At 45.9% G+C, this 22,789-nt stretch overlaps 1 protein-coding gene across 1 annotated transcript in view; it reads right to left on the bottom strand.

Annotated features, from left to right (window-relative positions):
• Nucleotides 1–22,789, bottom strand: part of STARD9 (StAR related lipid transfer domain containing 9) — a 495,399-nt gene that overhangs the window by 90,248 nt on the left and 382,362 nt on the right. Inside the window, exons 21-22 of the mRNA XM_063947652.1 lie at nt 19,067–19,254; nt 8,551–9,034 (exon numbers count right to left, since the gene is read on the bottom strand). Of these exons, the coding sequence (XP_063803722.1) occupies nt 8,551–9,034; nt 19,067–19,254 (672 nt within the window). The remainder of the gene's footprint in view (nt 1–8,550; nt 9,035–19,066; nt 19,255–22,789) is intronic.

Genomic DNA, 22,789 nt, shown 5'->3' with positions numbered 1-22,789 from the left:
TCTCTCAGTTAACTCTCAAAGCTCCATTGCCAATTCTTACAGTTAATTCTCCATGTCTGCATTAACCAGTTAAACACAATCTGCAGTTCAGCATCAAAGCTTGTTTATATTTGCTATGTTGTCATAACAAGGATAATTCTTCAGTCTCTCAGTTAACTCTCAAAACTCCATTGCAAATCCTTACAGTTATCTCTTCATGTCTGTATTATCCAGTTAATCATATTCTGCAGTTCAGCATCAAAGCTCGTTTATATTTGGACAATCCAACATTTATTCATCAGCTTGTTTTGCATATGTTTCCATGAACATTTCTTTTATGTATTTTTTGAGTTTTCTCTTGCATATTATTCCTGCAATACTTCAGTATAATATGATGATTAACAACTTGTCAGTTAACTCTTTACTGAATTGTTATTTTGAATAAATATATGAATCGGAACTTTCTTCGTCCTCCCTGCTTTCTTCATAGCCCAGCACCTACACCTGTGGTTGGTCCCGGGTTAACGGATTCACAAAAACACCCGGGCCTGACAATGTTTCATCTGCTGTTCCGGTTCCTGTTACACTGCGGGCACACTCGACTGGAGCTGTTGGTGCTTCCTGGGCTGTTTGTGGGGGCACTTCTGTTGAGCAACTCTGCAGAGAATTGACCTGGTCGTCCATGCATAGCTTCACAAGGTTCAACCGTTTCCATACATTTGGTATGGAGACTGCCTCTGTTGGGCGAACTATTATGCAGACGGCTTTGCAGTCTACTTCTCCCTCCTCTTTTTAGCTTGCTTTGGGATATCCCCTTATCAAGTGCGCAGCATCCCCCAGATTGATAAGGGAGAAAAGGAGCTTTTTTTACTCACCGTAAAATCTCTTTCCCCGAGTCCATCTGGGGGACGCTGCGATCCCGCACTTTCTTTTTGCGAGTCTAGTTTATTTGTTACTGGTTTATGCTGTCTCTCACGGCTTGGCTAAACGTTAACTGAGGACTGGGTTGTGGAGAGACTGTAGATGGAAGGCGTTAAGAGGGGAGAGGAGTCACTTTTTAATAGGTTCTGTGCCAAACTCCATTTCAAACATTCTAACCCCTTAGTAAGTGCGCAGCATCCCCCGGATGAGATTTTACGGTGAGTAAAAAAATCCCCTTTTTATAGATACTATTACCAAAGGACAGCTATTGTAAAATTACAAACCTAATAGTGGCTTTATAATAAATATTAATTAAATATTATTTTGATATCAATGTAAAAAAAAGGGATACGGTCATTAGATCAACCACTGAAGGTCGACATGGTCAATAGGTCAAACACGGTCGACAGGTCAAAGGTCGGCATGAGTTTTAAAAAAAATAATTCTTTCAGTTTTTGGATTTTTTCATACTTATCGATCCACGTGGACTACGATTGGAACGGTAACCTGTGCCGAGCGAAGCGATAGCAGAACGAGGCACCTTGCCCGAACCATGGCGAGCAAAGTGAGCCACGCGAGGGGACACGGTGCACTAATTGGGGTTCCCCGTCACCTTACGGAGAAAACGACGCCAAATTTTTATTTTTTTAAACCATGTCGACCTTTTGACCTAATGACCAAGTCTACCTATTGTCCCTGTCGACCTAATGCCTGTCGACCTTCCATGATCGACCTAATGCCTTTCGACCTAAGTTGTGTCTACCCAACGACCCATACCCGTAAAAAAAAAATTTGTAATAAATAAAATGAGAATATTTATTTGTTAAATATAATTGAAAATCCAATAGAATTACAGTTAATTTGTTTCAGGCATGGTTAAATATAATCAAAGGTGATGAGAAGTGAGGGGAGGGTAGCAGGTACTAATTACATGGGCCCAAGCCTCTGTAATGATTACAGAATTCTCCCCTCTTCTGCGCACATAGGGGCAGATGTACTAAGCCTTGAAGATTGATAAAGTACCAGCCAATTAACTCCTAGCATTTTTCAAACACAGCCTGCAACATGGCAGCTAGGAGCGGATTGACTGGTACCTTACCTTGTCCCTCTTCACGTTATCATTCTCCAAGGTTTAGTACATATGCCCCATAGTAGTTTTTTTTTTTTTATTGATTTTTGTTTGGTTCTGAGCAGATGAGGCCAGGCCCCCAGGATTTAGCCAGGCCCACTGTTGCTCCCTAGAGCCCTGATATAATCCCTGTACGACATCTGCAACTTTCACATTTCAACAGTTTGTCCTCGAATGTCTTCCTTTAAGCAGCTACAGGGCAGGGCTGCCCTTTTACAATACAGAATGCTTTTGATCAACTTTAAAACAGAAAACACTAACTCATGTATGACATTAAGTTTAACCAGTCCATAAAAGTCTACTGCAGGTTTCAGATCCTATTCCTATCATTTCTATTAAGAAAATGTGTATTAGGAGTCTGTATGCAGGGAAAATAGGATTTTAATTACCTACTGGTAAATCCTTTTCTCGTAGTCCAAAAGGGATATTTTAGAATCTAGTACAATGGGGTATAGACGGGGTCCAAAGGAGCAGGTGCACTTTAAATTTCTTCACTGGGTGTGCTGGCTCCTCCCCGCTATGCCCCCTCCCACAGGCGGTTATAGGTAAAAACGTGCCTGTAGGAGAAAGGATATAAATGAGAGAAGGAAACATGACAACAAAGAGTGGTGAGATTTATAAACCAGCACACCACTACCATACAACGACCAGCAATGGCAGGAAACAACAACAGCAGCAGCTGAACAGGTAACCACATAAAAGAGAACCTGCAGAAAAGTCAACGCACTGAGGCGGGCACCCAATGGGGGTCATTCCGAGTTGATCGCTAGCTGCAGATGTTTGCAGCGCAGCGATCAGTCTAAAACTCAGCATTTCTGCGCATTCGTAGGCACCGCAATGCGCATGCGCAACGTATGGGTACAAAGGCTTTTGTGGTTTTGCACAGGTTCTAGCGACGTTTTTATTCGCACTGGCGGCCGCAAGATGATTGACAGGAAAGGGGCGTTTCTGGGTGTCAACTGACCGTTTTCAGGGAGTGCTTAGAAAAACACAGGCGTGCCAGGGAAAACGCAGGCGTGGCTGAGCGAACGCTGGGCGGGTGTGTGAGGTCAAAAGCCAACCCTCCAACGTTAGAATCAACGCACACGAAGAGTAACTACAGGGCTGGTCTTGTTTTGCACAAAATGTTTTTGCAGGCGCTCTGCTGCACAGGCGTTCGCACTTCTGCAAAGCGAAAATACACTCCCCGTGCATTTGCACGGCTGCTAAAAACTGCTAGCGAGCGATCAACTCGGAATGACCCCCAATGTTCCTTATGGACTATGAGAAAAGGATTTACCGGTAGGTAATTAAAATCCTATTTTCTCTAACATCCATAAGGAATATTGGGGAATCTAGTACGATGGGGACGTCCCAAAGCTTCCAGAACGGGCGGGAACAGGCGGAGACTGCTGCAGTACCGCCTGCCCAAACTGGGTATTCTCTTTGGCCAGGGTATCAAATTTGTAGAACTTCGCAAAGGTGTTCTTCCCCGACCAGATAGCAGCACGGCATAGTTGCAAGGCCGAGACTCCACGGGCAGTCGCCCAGGAAGAGCCCACTGATCTTGTAGAGTGGGCCTTCAGAGACTTAGGAACAGGTAAGGCTGCTGACACATAGGCCTGTTGGATTGTAAGACTAATCCAACGAGCAATGGACTGCTTCGAAGCAGGACAACCTTTTTTCTGCGCATCATAGAGCACGAACAAGGAATTCGTCTTTCTGATCCGAGTTGTGCACTTGACACAGATTTTCAAGGCACGCACAGCATCCAATGCCTTCAGAGAAGCAGAAGCATCAGAACTAGACGGAACCACAATAGGTTGATTCAGGTGAAACGCGGAGACAACCTTCGGCAAGAACTGCTGTCTAATCAGGAGCTTCGCTCTGTCCTCGTAAAAGACCAAGTACGGACTTTTACACGATAAGGCCCCCAATTCTGAGACACGTCGAGCAGAAGCCAGGGCCAGTAACATTACCGTCTTCCACGTGAGGTACTTGTCTTCTACCGTCAGCAGATGTTCAAACCAGGAGGACTGTAGAAATTCCAACACTACATTCAAATCCCAGGGTGCCGTAGGCGGCACAAAAGGAGGTTGTATGTGGAGTACGAAGGTCTGAACTTCTGGCAACACTGCCAATTTCTTCTGGAAGAAAATGGAGAGAGCTGAAATCTGGACCTTAATGGAACCCAGACGTAAGCCCTTATCCACACCAGCCTGCAGGAAACGTAAGAAATATCCCAAATGGAACTCTGCAGGCGGATACGTGCGTTCCTTGCACCAAGAGACATATCTTCTCCAGATATGATGATATTGTTTTGACGTCATAGGTTTCCTGGCCTGAACCATGGTAGCAAAAACCTTTTTGGAAGGTCCTTGTGAGATAGGATGTTCCGCTCAACCTCCATGCCGTCAAACGAAGTCGCCGTAAGTCTGGGTAGAAGATCCGCGTACCACGACCTCCGATGCCAATCCAGGGCAATCAGAATTGCCTGGACTCCCTGATCTCTGATGCGCCTGAGCACCCTTGGGAGCAACGGAATCGGAGGAAACAGGTAGACCAGCCGGTAAGGCCAAGGCGACGTCAGTGCATCTACTGCCCTCACCTGAGGGTCCCTGGTTCGTGAGCAATACCAGTGAAGCTACTTGTTGAGACGAGAAGCCATCATGTCTATCTGTGGGCAGCCCCACTGGTGGATGATCTGCTGGAACACCTGCTGGTGGAGACCCCACTCCCCCGGGTGGAGATCTTGATGACCCAGGAAATCTGCTTCCCATTTGTCTACTCCCGAAATGAAGATTGCGGACATTGCTCTTGCATTTCTTTCTGCCCAGAGGAGTATCCTTGACACCTCTCGCATGCAGGCTCTGCTTTTTGTCCGTCCTTGCCGACTGATGACGCCACTGCTGTGGCGTTGTCCGACTGTACTTGATCGTGTGATCCCTGAGCAGAGGAGAGGCCTGAAGCAGAGCATCGTAGATCGCCCGAAGTTCCAGAATGTTGATTGGAAGGAGGCTTATGTGGGCTAACCACCTGCCCTGGAACTGCGCGCCCTGGGTGACAGCTCCCCATCCCCTTAGACTCGCATCCGTCGTGAGGAGGGTCCAATCCTGAATTCCAAAACGCCGACCCTCCAGTAGATTGGAGGACTGCAGCCACCACAGGAGGGAAATCCTGGCCTGAGGCGACAGCCGTATCATCCGGTGCATCCGAAGATGTGATCCGGACCATTTGCTCAGGCGATTCAGCTGAAAAGTCCTGACATGGAACCTCCCATATTGGATCACCTTGTATGAGGCGACCATCTTTCCTAACAATCTTATGCAAAGATGGATGGACACTCAAGTAGGTCAGAGCATCATGCGTACCACCTCCTGAAGTGTTCCCGCCTTGTCCTCTGGTAGGAACACCTTCTGTGCCCCAGTATCCAGCTACATCCCCAGGAACAGGAGCCGCTGAGTCCTCTCCAGGTGGGACTTCTTTAAGTTGAGGAAGTTGGATAGTGCGGTCGATATGGAGGAACAAAAGCTCCCTGGATCTGGCTTTGATCAGAAGATCGTCCAGGTAAGGGACAATAATGACTCCCTGGACCCGAAGTTGGAACATCATCTCCGCCATCACCTTTGTGAACACCCTTGGAACTGTGGACAGGCCAAAGGGCAGTGCCTGGAATTGGTAGTGATTGTCCAGCAGGGCAAACCTCAGGTATGCCTGATGAGGTGGCCAAATCGGAATATGGAGGTAGGCGTCCTTGATATCCAAGGAAACCATGAATTCCTGTTCTTCCAGGCCCGCAATGATTCCATTTTGAACTTGAACACTTTCAGGTAAGGATTCAAGGACTTTAGATTCAAAATGGGCCTTACCAAACCGACCGGTTTCGGTACAACAAACAGGTTGGAGTAATAACCCTTGCCTCATTGTGGTATTGGTACTGGAACAATGACGTGGGACTGGACCAACTTTAGGATGGCCTGTTGCAACGTAACCTGCATATCCTCCTAAGCTGGTAAGCTTGATTTGAAAAATCGTTGGGTAGGAGCACTGTCGAACTCCAGCTTGTAGCCTTGAGAAACGAGATCCCTGGCAGGAAGTCTACCAAACGTGGCTGAAGTGACGCAGTCGAGCTCCCACCTCGAGATTCCCTTGGGTTGGGTGGGCAACGTCAAGCTGAGGCCTTAGTGGAAGCAGAACTGGTGGTCTGTTCCTGAGAGCTGGTGCTTGCAGGCTTTCTTAACTTACCTCTGGTGTCTCTAGTCACATTGGAGGCACCTCTGGCCTTATATCGAAATCTGTGAGACCGAAAGGACTGTACAGATGGCCCCGGGTAGGAGCGTCTCACCGGCGGCCCCAGAGGGGAAAAACTTGGATTTCCCAGCCGTAACTTTGGAAATACATGTATCCAATTCAACCCCAAAAAGCCATTCCCCACTGCATTTGGATTCTGCGTCCGCTATACATTGACGCAACCACAAGGCCCTGCGCGCCGACACTGCCATGGCAGAGGTCCTAGCATTAATGTTCCCCATCTCCTTGAGGGAATCACAGAGGACGCGTGTAGTGTCCTGAATGTGCTTTAGGAGGGTCACCATAGTGACCAAGGGCATAGCCCCGGAGAGGCCCTCCTGAATTTGAGTGGCCCATGAATGAATGGCATTGGTCATCCAGCAACCCGCAATGACCGGCCTTTGCGATACACCTGCTGCCATGTAAACAGATTTGAGTGTAGCTTCTATTTTCATATCTCCAGGATCCTTTATGGTAAAGGAGCCCGGGGCAGGCAGCACCACCTTTTGGGACAGTCGAGAGACTAATACATCAACCCCCGGGGGTTCCTCTCAAAATTTCCTACGTTCAGGAGCAAATGGGAAAGTGCGCAAAAACTTTTTTGACACTTGGTATTTTTTGTCTGGATTTTTCCAGGCCAACTTGAATAGGTCATCTAACGCTGCAGAATCAGGGAAAGTGACATTAGTCTTTTTTTTTGTAAAGAGAAACGACTGCTGTGACACAGTGTTCTCTAGAGGGAGCTTTAACACGTCCCATATAGCCAGAATTAGGGGTTCAATAGCCTGAGCAGAATCGGTATCCCCACTAACGGGGTCCAAGTCCTCCCTATCCTCCTGTATATCCTTATCTGTGTCAGATAAAAGCGTGGTTTGCCTGCTCTACTGTGGTCCTGCATGAGAGGAGGGGGGCTGTGTAACATCTGCCCTAGCAGCTAAATTTGCAACAGCCTGTTGTAGTAGCTGAGTTTTCTGGACATTAGCAGTGAGCTGGGATGACATATCAGACATCATTTTTCAGAGACCCTAGCCATGCGGGCTCTGGACCCTCTCCTCCAGCCCCTTTCACTGATTTGTGAAGATTAGCTGCATTGTTCACAAGAAACAGAATCAGATGCTACTGGAGAGAATCTAGTGTGACATACACTGCACAGCTTGTGTTTACCCATGTTTCACAGTAAGCACAATAACATACACAGACAGTATATATCTCGAGCCTGCCCTTACTGTATGTAAGAGGAGACACAGAGAGAGAAGGACACGAGCACACCCCTAGCTGCACAGCCCCAGTGAGGCTGTCAGCTAACTGTATCACAGTAAACACTAATAATGTCTGTCCTGTAGAGGACCCAGATAGTGTACAATACCGGCTCTCCCCCTTTGCTAGACCCAGTACCAGTTTTCCAGCGTGTCTTCTGAGGCAGGAAGTGCTGTCTGTGGCTGCATTAAGCAGAGGAAGGCGCCAAAATGCCTCTGGTCCCGCTCTGAGGTAGATCCGCCCCTCCAATGGCACCGGAGCTACAGTGATTATTTATACTGGCAATGTCTCCTGTTTGCTTAAAAACATCACACAAGTGCTAGTTCAAGCGATTGTCAGCGAGTATACATGGGGGACCCAGGAGGGTCCCGTATGCTGTGCCCGCGTTCAGCTGCACTTTGCACCGGGGAACCCGCCCTAGCGGGGCCCCTCTTTGTACTTACCACAGACGTCACCTTCAGGCAGTGTTAGGGGTGTGCGGTGTGCTGCGATTGTGACAGCCAAGGCGCAGTACCCCGCTGAACAACAACCCCTCAGGACGGGGGTCCTGCAGCGGGGAAGTGGCTCTGCACCTTGCAAGGCCGGTGACTGCCTCCCCCCTCCCCCTAACTCCCACGGGGCAAGTAGGCTGTTGCCCATACATCATACCGAAAATAACAAACAGAAAAAATAAATTGAAGAAAACTCTCTGTTTGTACTTCCTCTCCTGAGGGCACTTTTTTCTAAACTGCCTGTGGGACGGGGCATAGAGGGGAGGAGCCAGCACACCCAGTTGAAGAAATGTTAAGTGCACCGGCTCCTTTGGACCCCGTCTATACCCCATCGTACTAGATTCTACAATATCCCTTAAGGATGCTAGAGAAAATAGGTTAATAGCTCAGACTAAATTGCATAACATCAGTCATAATGTAAAATGGTTATTAGTGAAGAACGGATATTAACTGAAAATGCAAATGTTAGGAAATATTTTTTTTTCCAGTTGGCCCAATATGTACCTGTAAGTAGGAGGTGTTGGTAACGTCCAAGGCAGAGAGCATCTCCTGTAGTGTGAGAAGCCAGAAGGAGAAGACCTACATCTGTGAAGTGCTGTGGAAAACACCAAAGGCTCTTTAACCTTGGGTACACGGAGAGTCGGTGGCCTCACGGTGTCATCGCTATGCCAACACGCTGCCTGCAGCTGCTGGAGAGTTTTCTTGGCTTCTAAGAGTTTTTGCTTCTTGACAATTCTCTCCAGCTGAAACTTGACCCTTTTCCTCCTGATGTTTCGCTCAGCCCTTCGTAAGGAGCATTTGCGCAGTAGCTCGAGTTGCACCAGCTTCTTCCTATCTTGTTCCTCAGGTGATGGGTCGGAGTCAATTTGTACAGAGTTCTGAACCTCGGCTTCCGCATAAGTCTTGGTCTCGGTTTGAGCTGCCGATTCTCGCCTCTGTCCACAGACAGCAGTTAGACGCTGCTTCTCTTTTTCAAGCCACTGCTGAGCTGTGGAAAAATATAAGAGACATTTAAACTAATGTATAATAAGAATTTACTTACCGATAATTCTATTTCTCGGAGTCCGTAGTGGATGCTGGGGTTCCTGAAAGGACCATGGGGAATAGCGGCTCCGCAGGAGACAGGGCACAAAAAGTAAAGCTTTAGGATCAGGTGGTGTGCACTGGCTCCTCCCCCTATGACCCTCCTCCAAGCCTCAGTTAGGTACTGTGCCCGGACGAGCGTACACAATAAGGAAGGATTTATGAATCCCGGGTAAGACTCATACCAGCCACACCAATCACACTGTACAACCTGTGATCTGAACCCAGTTAACAGTATGATAACAGCGGAGCCTCTGAAAAGATGGCTCACAACAATAATAACCCGATTTTTGTAACTATGTACAAGTAATGCAGATAATCCGCACTTGGGATGGGCGCCCAGCATCCACTACGGACTCCGAGAAATAGAATTATCGGTAAGTAAATTCTTATTTTCTCTATCGTCCTAGTGGATGCTGGGGTTCCTGAAAGGACCATGGGGATTATACCAAAGCTCCCAAACGGGCGGGAGAGTGCGGATGACTCTGCAGCACCGAATGAGAGAACTCCAGGTCCTCCTTAGCCAGGGTATCAAATTTGTAGGATTTTACAAACGTGTTTGCCCCTGACTAAATAACCGCTCGGCAAAGTTGTAAAGCCGAGACCCCTCGGGCAGCCGCCCAAGATGAGCCCACCTTCCTTGTGGAATGGGCATTTACATATTTTGGCTGTGGCAGGCCTGCCACAGAATGTGCAAGCTGAATTGTATTACACATCCAACTAGCAAAAGTCTGCTTAAAAGCAAGAGCACCCAGTTTGTTGGGTGCATACAGGATAACAGCAAGTCAGTTTTCCTGACTCCAGCCGTCCTGGAACCTATATTTTCAGGGCCCTGACCACATCTAGCAACTTGGAGTCCTCCAAGTCCCTAGTAGGCGCAAGACACCACAATAAGCTGGTTCAGGTGAAACACTGACACCACCTTAGGGAGAGAACTGGGGACGAGTCCGCAGCTCTGCCCTGTCCGAATGGACAAACAGATATGGGCTTTTTTGAGATAAAAAAAAAAAACCACCAATTTGACACTCGCCTGGTCCAGGCCAGGTCCAAGAGCATGTTCACTTTTCATGTGAGATGCTTCAAATTCACAGATTTGACTGGTTTTAAACCAATGTGTTTTGAGGAATCCCAGAACTACGTTGAGATTCCACAGTGCCACTGGAGGCACAAAAGGGGGTTGTATATGCAATACTCCCTTGACAAACTTCTGGACTTCAGGAACTGAAGCCACTTCTTTCTGGAAGAAAAATCGACAGGGCCGAAATTTGAACCTTAATGGACCCCAATTTGAGGCTCATAGACACTCCTGTTTGCAAGAAATGCAGGAATCGACCGAGTTGAAATTTCTTCGTGGGGCCTTCCTGGCCTCACACCACGCAACATATTTTCGCCACATGTGGTGATAATGTTGTGCGGTCACCTCCTTTCTGGCTTTGACCAGGGTAGGAATGACCTCTTCCTGAATGCCTTTTCCCTTAGGATCCGGCGTTCCACCGCCATGCCGTCAAATGCAGCTGCGGTAAGTCTTGGAACAGACATGGTACTTGCTGAAACAAGTCCCTTCTTAGCGGCAGAGGCCATAAGTCCTCTGTGAGCATCTCTTGAAGTTCCGGGTACCAAGTCCTTCTTGGCCAATCCGGAGCCATGAGTATAGTTCTTACTCCTCTACGTCTTATAATTCTCAGTACCTTAGGTATGAAAAGCAGAGGATGGAACACATACACCGACTGGTACACCCACGGTGTTACCAGAACGTCCACAGCTATTGCCTGAGGGTCTCTTAACCTGGCGCAATACCTGTCCCGTTTTTTGTTCAGACGGGACGCCATCATGTCCACCTTTGGTAATTCCCAACGGTTTACAATTATGTGGAAAACTTCCCCATGAAGTTCCCACTCTGCCGGGTGGAGGTCGTGCCTACTGAGGAAGTCTGCTTCCCAGTTTCCATTCCCGGAATGAAACACTGCTGACAGTGCTATCACATGATTTTCCGCCCAGCGAAAAGTCCTTGCAGTTTTTGCCACTGCCCTCCTGCTTCTTGTGCCGCCCTGTCTATTTACGTGGGCGACTGCCGTGATGTTTTATCCCACTGGATCAATACCGGCTGACCTTGAAGCAGAGGTCTTGCTAAGCTTAGAGCATTATAAATTTACCCTTAGCTATATTTATGTGGAGAAAAATCTCCAGACTTGATCACACTCCCTGGAAATTTTTTCCTTGTGTGACTGCTCCCCAGCCTCTCGGGCTGGCCTCCGTGGTCACCAACATCCAAAACTGAATGCCGAATCTGCGGCCCTCTAGAAGATGAGCACTCTGTAACCACCACAGGAGAGACACCCTTGTCCTTGGATATAGGGTTATCCGCTGATGCATCTGAAGATGCGATCCGGACCATTTGTCCAGCAGATCCCACTGAAAAGTTCTTGCATGAAATCTGCCGACTGGAATTGCTTCGAAGGAAGTCACCATTTTTTTTACCATGGCCCTTGTGCAATGATGCACTGATTTTAGGAGGTTCCTGACTAGCTCGGATAACTCCCTGGCTTTCTCTTCCGGGAGAAACACCTTTTTCTGGACTGTGTCCAGAATCATCCCTAAGCACAGGAGACTTGTTGTCGGGATCAGCTGCGATTTTGGAATCTTTAGAATCCACCCCTGCTGTTGTAACAGTATCCGAGATAGTGCTACTCCGACCTCCAACTGTTCCCTGGACTTTGCCCTTATCAGGAGATCGTCCAAGTAAGGGATAATTAAGACGCCTTTTCTTCGAAGAAGAACCATCATTTCGGCCATTACCTTGGTAAAGACCCGGGGTGCCGTAGACAATCCAAACGGCAGCGTCTGAAACTGATAGTGACAGTTCTGTACCACGAACCTGAGGTACCCTTAGTGATAAGAGCAAATTTGGGACATGGAGGTAAGCATCCCTGATGTCTCGGGACACCAGATAGTCCCCTTCTTCCCGGTTCGTTATCACTGCTCTGAGTGACTCCATCTTGATTTGAACCTTTGTAAGTGTTCAAATTTTTTTAGATTTAGAATAGGTCTCACCTAGCCTTCTGGCTTCAGTACCACAATATAGTGTGGAATAATACCCCTTTTCTTGTTGTAGGAGGGGTAATTTAATTATCACCTGCTGGGAATACAGCTCGTGAATTTTTTCCCATACTGCCTCCTTGTCGGAGGGAGACCTTGGTAAAGCAGCCTTCAGGAGCCTGCGCAGGGGAAACGTCTCGACATTCCAAACTGTACCCCTGGGATACTACTTGTAGGATCCAGGGGTCCTGTACGGTCTCAGCGTCATGCTGAGAGCTTGTCAGAAGGGTTGGAACGCTTCTGTTCCTGGGAATGGGCTGCCTGCTGCAGTCTTCTTCCCTTTCCTCTATCCCTGAGCAGATATGACTCTTATAGGGACGAAAGGACTGAAGCTGAAAAGACGGTGTCTTTTTCTGCAGAGATGTGACTTAGGGTAAAAACGGTGGATTTTCCAGCAGTTGCCGTGGCCACCAGGTCCGATGGACCGACCCCAAATAACTCCTCTTCCTTTATACGGCAATACACCTTTGTGCCATTTGGAATCTGCATCACCTGACCACTGTCGTGTCCATAAACATCTTCTGGCAGATATGGACATCGCACTTACTCTTGATGCCAGAGTGCAAATATCCCTCTGTGCATTTCGCATATATAGAAATACATCCTTTAAATGCTCTATAGTCAATAAAATACTGTCCCTGTCAAGGGTATCAATATTTTTGGTCAGGGAATCCGACCAAGCCACCCCAGCTCTGCACATCCAGGCTGAGGCGATCGCTGGTCGCAGTATAACACCAGTATGTGTGTATATACTTTTTATGATATTTTTCCAGCCTCCTGTCAGCTGGCTCCTTGAGGACGGCCCTATCTATAGACGGTACCGCCACTTGTTCTGATAAGCGTGTGAGCGCCTTATCCACCCTAAGGGGTGTTTCCCAACGCGCCCTAACTTCTGGCGGGAAAGGGTATACCGCCCATATTTTCTATCGGGGGGAACCCACGCATCATCACACACTTCATTTAATTTATCTGATTCAGGAAAAACTACGGTAGTTTTTTCACATCCCACATAATACCCTCTTTTGTGGTACTTGTAGTATCAGAAATATGTAACACCTCCTTCATTGCCCTTAACGTGTGGCCCTAATAAGGAATACGTTTTTTAAAACCCCTGACGGTGTTTTTGAGACGTCTGGACCGGTACTAATTGTTTGTCGGCCGTCTCATGTCGTCAACCGACCTTGGCGCGTGTTGACATTATCACGTAATTCCCTAAATAAGCCATCCATTCCGGTGTCGACTCCCTAGAGAGTGACATCACCATTACAGGCAATTGCTCCGCCTCCTCACCAACATCGTCCTCATACATGTCGACACACACGTACCGACACACAGCACACACACAGGGAATGCTCTGATAGAGGACAGGACCCACTAGCCCTTTGGAGAGACAGAGGGAGAGTTTGCCAGCACACACCAAAAACGCTATAATTATATAGGGACAACCTTATATAAGTGTTTTCCCTTATAGCATCTTTTTTATATATTTCTAACGCCAAATTAGTGCCCCCCCTCTCTGTTTTAACCCTGTTTCTGTAGTGCAGTGCAGGGGAGAGCCTGGGAGCCTTCCCTCCAGCCTTTCTGTGAGGGAAAATGGCGCTGTGTGCTGAGGAGATAGGCCCCGCCCCTTTTTCGGCGGCCTCGTCTCCCGCTCTTAACGGATTCTGGCAGGGGTTAAATATCTCCATATAGCCCCCGGAGGCTATATGTGAGGTATTTTTAGCCAAAAAAGGTTTTCATTTGCCTCCCAGGGCGCCCCCCTCCCAGCGCCCTGCACCCTCAGTGACTGCCGTGTGAAGTGTGCTGAGAGGAAAATGGCGCACAGCTGCAGTGCTGTGCGCTACCTTAAGAAGACTGAGGAGTCTTCTGCCGCCGATTCTGGACCTCTTCTCGTTTCAGCATCTGCAAGGGGGCCGGCGGCGAGGCTCCGGTGACCATCCAGGCTGTACCTGTGATCGTCCCTCTGGAGCTAATGTCCAGTAGCCAAGAAGCCAATCCATCCTGCACGCAGGTGAGTTCACTTCTTCTCCCCTAAGTCCCTCGTTGCAGTGATCCTGTTGCCAGCAGGACTCACTGTAAAATAAAAAACCTAAGCTAAACTTTTCTAAGCAGCTCTTTAGGAGAGCCACCTAGATTGCACCCTTCTCGGCCGGGCACAAAAATCTAACTGAGGCTTGGAGGAGGGTCATAGGGGGAGGAGCCAGTGCACACCACCTGATCCTAAAGCTTTACTTTTTGTGCCCTGTCTCCTGCGGAGCCGCTATTCCCCATGGTCCTTTCAGGAACCCCAGCATCCACTAGGACGATAGAGAAATATAGTATATTATTAGTTATGGAGGTGAGTGCAGCACAAACCCTGCGGAACACACACAAAAGGGACTGGAGTTAATAGGAGGACAAGTTGAGATATGGACATAAACAATGTATCCTATTACTCCCTGGCCCTGCATACAGCCAGAGAGTTACTCACCTTCACCTCAGCAGCGTCTGCTTCAGGCGAAGGTAAGCAACGTTCTCTGCCTGGCCCAGCTGTATGGGACACAGAGCTGTAACCTCCAACGTTCTCTGCCTGGCCCAGCTGTATGGGACACAGAGCTGTAACCTCCAACGTTCTCTGCCTGGCCCAGCTGTATGGGACACAGAGCTGTAACCTCCAACGTTCTCTGCCTGGCCCAGCTGTATGGGACACAGAGCTGTAACCTCCAACGTTCTCTGCCTGGCCCAGCTGTATGGGACACAGAGCTGTAACCTCCAACGTTCTCTGCCTGGCCCAGCTGTATGGGACACAGAGCTGTAACCTCCAACGTTCTCTGCCTGGCCCAGCTGTATGGGACACAGAGCTGTAACCTCCAACGTTCTCTGCCTGGCCCAGCTGTATGGGACACAGAGCTGTAACCTCCAACGTTCTCTGCCTGGCCCAGCTGTATGGGACACAGAGCTGTAACCTCCAACGTTCTCTGCCTGGCCCAGCTGTATGGGACACAGAGCTGTAACCTCCCCAGAGGTAACTCAATCAGCAAGCTGTGCTTGCCACACCAACAGAGCCCTGGCGGTAGCACAGTACTGTACGTTCTGTAGTCACTGGAGTGATACACCATCATGTATCTTATCTGTAGCTCTCTCCAGCCGCCGACAGTTGTCACAGAGGATGATGGAAGGACGTCACAGTGATTGCTATTACCATGTAGTTGGCTAGTGCTGTCACACCAAGTGCTGAAGCTCAACAGTCTTTTTTTTCTTCTTTTTTTAGTAAAGCTAAATACTCCTGGCTCCATCTCCATCACATTGAAGCTGAACAGCCTCACGGTTATATGAAGGGTTCAACTCTTGTTTTAGTCTTTTTTAGTGGGTGCAGGAGAAGAAGGATTTTTTTGTATTTTTCTTTAGATAATATTTATTTTAATTTATGTGTCAGTAAAGTTGTCCTGTGCATTCCATATCCCTTCGCTGTGGAGGACAAGTGGGGCTCATCCTCTGCACATACGTTACGAGTACAGAGTATGACCTCTGATTGTCCTCCACAGGGTGGGGCACCTGTGAAAAATAAAACAAAATGACCTTGTCCCCACCAGTCCAGACAACAGATGTTCTTGTAGCACTCACTTTTCCCATTGCAGCAAGAATATACTATACACAATGGTATGGGTGGAATTATAACTATCATAAATGATGGTGCATGTATAAATAACAGGCCACTGGTGCAATAGTAACCGTAAACAATTGTAGATTTGTAAATTTATAAGAAATGCACTATACAGGTTGTTATTGTGAAAAAAACATATTTATTAAAAAGTATACAAAGTAAGATCAGTTGGTAGCTGTGTATGTTGACTGTGACTAGACAACTGACAACATACACAAACAAGGGACCAACTAATAGATGTAAAACATAAAACATACATCCAGTTAGTAAGGGAAACTCTTTCCCCACAAGGAGGACACGCTCTGCGCATTTTACTATCCTTTGTGCAAGTACGTTAATACCTCTATTTACAGAGCTTGCTATAGCTCCAATAGGAACATACAGTCCGCAGTTTAAAATCTCCTTTAATACCGTCATTCACAAGGTCTGATTATTCAGCAGCTGGTGATAAGCCTTATTGATCATCTACAGCGGTTAGTGTTGGTGCTTTCCTTTGTACTCACCACTGGTGCTGTGGCTTTTTCATAGATGGTCCTTGCTGCGCCGCTCTGGGATGTAGCTCCGGTGTCTGCCCAGTGGAGTACAAAGGAAAGCACCAACACTAAACGCTGTAGATGATCAATAAGGCTTATTACCAGCTGCTAAATAATCAGACCTTGTGAATGATGGTCTTAAAGGAGACTTTAAATTGCGAACTGTATGTTCCTATTGGAGCTATACCAAGCACTGCAAATAGATGGAAAGAATTTTCCCTTACTAACTGGATGTATGTTTTATGTTTTTACATCTATTAGTTGGTCCCTTGTTTGTGTACCTGTTGTCCGTTGTCTAGTCACATCAGTGCTGTTAATCTCTGCCAACATATACAGCTACTGACTGATCTTACTTTCTATACTTTTTAATAAATACATTTTTTATATTTTCACAATAACAATCTGTGTAGTGCATTTCTTGTACATCTACAATTTTTACTATTGCACCAGTGGCCTGTTATTTCCGCATGCACCATAAGTGACGGTAATTATAATTCCACCCATACCATTGTGTATAGTATATTCTTGCTGCAATGGAAAAAGTGAGCGCTACATTCTACCCAAGGGCTAGTAGACCCCTCCCTTTATAGCTGCTATGTTTCCCGATTCTAGTGATAAGCGCACTCCTCCACACATCCTAACAGACTGCCGAATAGTAGAGCCGGCCCTGCTACCTCCATAGTAACACACAGAAGCCACTCACACTATACTGCTACTAAAATATCCCACAGACACAACATACAGCCACACTTGGGGCCCATGTACTACAAGTATATACACAAGATGCGGATAAAAATGCCAAATATTTGGGGAGGTGGGACTTGTTATAGCAGAATAGCCAGTGTCAATGATGCGTCACCAACACTACTATCACTATCTGCTATAATAAGTGCTTCATTTCCCTCCCTTGATACCCAATATATACAGCAGGCTACTTTTGCTACAGACTTAGTACAGATATAACACAATCATAGTAATAATGATTAGATGCTGCAATTCTCGTAGTGGGAAGGTGTGGCGCGTTACAGTAAATGTGTGCATATTATACCTTAATTATGTTTTTCTTTCATCTAATGAAAAAAACAAGAAGCACAGCTTAAATATTTAATAAGGGAAGAATGTAGATTGGAAAACAGTGCTGCTGAGGCTTTATTCTTGCAATTCTCTTAACAAGCGTGCAATCAGCATTATCTGACCGGTTGCCGCTTCCAATGGAATGGCTGTGTATTCTGAGCAAGCTAGCCTCGGTTTTACCGTTTAACAGTTTAGTCTATGAGACCGATGGCTTATGTTTATGTGACTGCACAGTTACAGTATGTGAGATTAATCTCATGGGTGGAACTGTGCAAAGAAAAGCTAAACCTTCCTGTCCTCTGTATAATGAATGAACATTTCCTGTACAGAATCATCTAAAATTCCCTGAAAACCCAATCAGTTTTTCCAAAGATCTTAAATTACGGAACTGTAAAGTTAAAGGAGATCATTACACTACAAAGCTGTATAGCAAAAACATTACAGAGAATACAGATAAAAGTTGCAAAACAAGCCATAATCCATTCTTATAAGATCTGTGAGGAGATGTAACTAGATTTCTCTGCATTACCAACAAAAAACCACTTTCAGCTGAGCTTGATCATGTGATAGGGCTAACAGATGAAGAGAGACAAGTTAATAATGTGTGAATTTACCAACATGGTAAGGACAGTTTCCAGGCCCCTTATCTCTATGCCCCCCCCCCCCCCCATCCCAAAACACAGTTCTCCATGGTCCAAATCTCCACGAGATTTAATGCGTTCTACAGTATATTTTCTGTATTTAATGGTGATTATTATTTTTTTATGTTGGCAAACATGCATAAAAAATATTTAAGATGATGAAACAAATGGCAGTTTGCCACCAATACCCAGGCTTCTATAAGATGTTGCCTTTGGGCACGTGGTCACTTAGACTAACTATACCCCTTTAAGACGAAAAACCCATGTCCAACCTAAGTTATTGAACATGGAGGCAGATGTATTAAGCCTGGAGAAGTGATAAAGCAGTGATAAGTGCAAGGTGATAAAGCAGTGATAAGTGCAAGGTGATAACGCACCAGCCAGTCAGCTCCTAGCTGTCAATTTACATATTGGAGCTGATTGGCTGGTGCGTTATCACTGCTTTATCACTTCTCCAGGCTTAATACATTTGTCCCATGGTTTCAAGCTGTGTTACAGCTGCTTGAAACTGCCGGTGATCCACCTCTCTGCTACTTTTAGCGTGACCCGGGTTGGATAACCTGGGTTGCACTTTAACACTGCAAACTACCCAGGTTTGTCCCGGGTACAACCCCTGTTGTGGACCCGGAACATGCAACCTGGCTAGACTTTCACACCAAGCCAAGACCCGGGGGTTGCCCCGGCAATACCTCAGGACAGAGGCCTGGTGTGAAAGGGGTATAAAAGTCACAAGTATCATGTTGAATATGTGAAAAATGTTCCTTTTTCGAAGTCTAAAATATAATAATTTGTTGGTGATATAATAATACATTTAAACACTTCCAGGAAATTGCTGTAATGTAAACAGGTAGTGCTACATTTTGATTAATGGGGAGAAAATTAGTCATATGATGGAAACAGAGGAATTAGTAACTTTATCCAAAGTGAAAAACCTTCTAATACATTCTTACTTTCTTGAATCTGCTGGTTAATTAGAGACTGCTCGTTCTCCAGTTCCTCTTCTCCCTTCACTTGTGCTGACTGGATCTGCCTTTTCAGGTCCTCCACATATTGCTGCTGTTCATCCACTTGCTGCTGATATGAGGCTTGCAGGTCTCTCAGCCTTTGCTGGTATTCCTCAGACAGAGGCTCTGTATTACTTTTAAATAAAACGGGAAAAAAATGTGTCAGTGCTTAGTCCAGTGGTTCCCAAACTTTTTAGAATCACGGCGCCCCAGATTATCAGAATTTTGAAAACTAGAGATCTATAAAACTGTCCACACACACACACACACACACACACACACACACACACACACACACACACACACACACACACACACACACACAGCTACGGGGGATAATTACAGTTACGGCAACCACAACATATATTTCATAACTAGAAATATACAGATAAATATGCCAGTCATTCTACAGAAACGATATTGTCCATTGTTACTTTATTTACAGGATACATGTGAAATAACAATCACCTAAAACATAATAACTGTTAAATTGAGCACTATTGTTTGTGGCACCTGAAAAAATAATAATATTGGTTAATTACCTAAAACAAATAACAATCACCAATTAAACTGGCAGCAAGTATCTCGCCCGGCCGAATTCCCCCGACTCCAGCCGTAAACGGCAGCAGCGGGATCTCGCTCAAAAGTGTTCGCTACCCCATGGGGTAGACAGCACGTTTGGGCAAATCGGGATGCTGCAATTAATCGCTGAATTCCCCCAAAATTATGCATTTTTTTTTTTTGTATAAAAGGAAATGAATATGCAAATTAACCAATCAATAATAATTGATTTTTATTTATCCTACAAGACAAGCACATAGAAATACATATACAGTACATACATGAGAACACTGGATTTATAAAGATAAAAGAAATTGCAGGCAACTATTAATATTATATTCAGCAGGAGATGTATTAATAGATTATGTTAATTTTTTTAATGAACGTCAAAATGACGCTATCAGAACTCATAAATGATAAGCAATGACATCACAACTTCACTTGTATATTATTTATATCATGTGTGAATCAGGGATAATTCACTTACAACTAGCCAACGGTTGCTAGGCTGCATCACCTATAACCACAGCCGTAATGTCTATTGTATTTCAAAGTAAAGATACGCATTTAGCACCTAATTCAAGGTCGATTGTAAAAGCAAAACCTTCCCCTTATGGGCAAAACCATGCGCACTGCAGTATGGGGGGGGGGGGTAGATGTAACATGTGCAGAGAGTTAGATTTGGGTGGGTTATATAGTTTCTGGGCAGGGTGAATACTGGCTGCTTTATTTTTATACTGCAATGTACACCCCTTGTACACCGCCAGCTGCAATCACTGGTTATTGCACATGAGCGTGCATAACTCGTGTTGCTGTGCGGTGTAAATGGGCCCAGTTGGAATAATCCAGGTCAGGTGACTTGGTATTCCAACTTTGGTAGCCTGTAGGGTTGAACGCAGGCTCAACCCGGCAAGCTGTGCTGTGTAAACAGGAGCCGTGTCGCATCGACCCGGCTCCCGTTCACATGAATCCAAGCGCCGGCAACGTCACTGGAAACAGCAGATGGAAAGGGGCCTGAGACAGGTAGCACCCGTGTCAGGCTCCTGGCTGCGACCCGCCTCGTTGGTGTAAAAGCGGTATTAGATTTCAGTTTGAACACACCCCACCCAAATCTAACTCTCTGCACATGTTACATCTGCCACACCTGTAGTGCACATGGTTTTGCCCATTAGTGGAAGATTTTGCTTTTGCAATCAACCTTCAATTAGGCCCCTCGTCTTCTACTATATTCAGATGGATCTCTTTCCATAACTTCTAAGTTTAAAATATATATAAATAACATTTTTATACATTTTTGTGGGCAGAGTATAACATACATAGAGAAAATGCATGCCAAATATCTCAAAAACAACATGTGAAAGTAAATATAAATTATGCAAAGATTGTTTGGATATTTATAAATCACAAACAGCACTGTAGGCAGCAATCTTGAGGCACGGTCAGTCTTACAATCGAAGTGACCTGTCCTCATGGAGCAAACACTTATTTTAGACCTAGAGTATCTAGCAAATCTCATTGTTCCTCAGTGAGCACATTCATCCATTTTGAGCTGCTCAGTTGAGCCAAACCATTGCCCGCAAGACAAACACAGCCTGCCACCTCTTGAAATCAAGCCCCCATGTCCAAGCAAGGTGCCCGTTCTGTGAAGCAGCAGAAGGCACCAGCATGGCATGCTGAGCCCTTGGATGCGCATTGCCAATGAGATTTATGCCTCAACACCTCCTGTACTCTGGGGAGAGAATAGGGGGTTAGGCCTTTGGCAACTTGGGCAGATACGGTTACCTCATAGGATAAAAACAACATCTGCATTGCCCTGTACGGAATCATGGCTGATTCCACACATACAGGTCATCTAGAACCACTGGCACTACAGAAGGTGCAGCCGCTAGAGGCCCACTGGTGAAGGGGCAATGCCAGTCCATACTAAGGCCACCGTTATAATCTTCTGAGAGTGTGCAGACCAGCTCATGCACTGTGAAGCCCTGTTTGAAGCCACGCACAAGGCTTCAGGAGTGTAGAATGGCATCTCTGTGTCCTCCCCAAAATGTAGCTATTTGGGCCATCAATACAGTGTTCTTACCCTGCCTTTCACTTTCTATGAGGAAAACTGTGAAGTTTAAAGCATCGATGGTAAATATCAACATTTCTCTTACTGCTGTGTGATTTGTTAATATTTTTCCCATGGGACTGCTGCTTTCCAGCAAATAAAACTGGTGTAACTACATTTTCTGACCAGCGTTCTATTCTCTATGGATTTTGTGCCTGATTCTGAGTTGAGCGCAGCTTTGTACAGTGTGTGGCCAATTCGGATTGAGGACATTTTGCTAACAAAATGCCACTGCGCCACTGATTAATACAAACAGTATGTATCCCATGCCTTTTCTGCCACCATTGCTAGTATTATACATTAATTATAGTGTCCCGATTCTTCACCAAACATGGTGTTTCTATAGGGTTATGGCCTTAATGGAATGGAGGACTCTGCATCCCTTGCCAGGTTGCGATGTGCTACTCTCTTCAACAGGATGCAAAGTAAAAGAAATATATGAGTGCGCAGTCAACAGCAGCTGGTAGGAGGATGGTCAAGTCCTCCAATGATACAGAAAGGAAAAACAGTGTACCAGCGCTGGCTGAAAATAATAAGACGGTTTGCTTAAATATAAAAATTTAACAAATGTATTATTACATTTAAAAACACAGGAATCGATTCCTATTACCCATTAATAATAGCACTTGCAGATGATATTATCTCACTGGATAATTGAGCATCGCTCCTGAGGAAGCTGGATTACACTGCTGCCAGTGAAACGCGTTGAGCCTATTTACTTACCTGGATATCACTCTCCGACCCACTTCTGGGACTGTTTAATCCTTGGCTTCAAATGGACACTTCCAATCACTGAGGACACTTTGCAAACAAAGATCCGATCCATTCTACAGCTAGCAATGGAATCTTCCTAAAGCTGATGCCATCCTATCATACTGTGGACTCGGTAACTACTTTTGTGTTCCGGTGTATGCTATCTGGAGACTGTTCTAGCTATAAGGATTTATACAGAGCCATAAAGGGGAGTTGAAAAATACTCAATTATCCAGTGAGATAATATC

Source organism: Pseudophryne corroboree, chromosome 12 (assembly GCF_028390025.1).
Source record: "Pseudophryne corroboree isolate aPseCor3 chromosome 12, aPseCor3.hap2, whole genome shotgun sequence".
In the NCBI taxonomy this organism is placed as follows: Eukaryota; Metazoa; Chordata; class Amphibia; order Anura; family Myobatrachidae; genus Pseudophryne; species Pseudophryne corroboree.
Note: the sequence above shows the minus strand (reverse complement) of the source record. Positions and strands in the feature narration are given on the sequence as shown.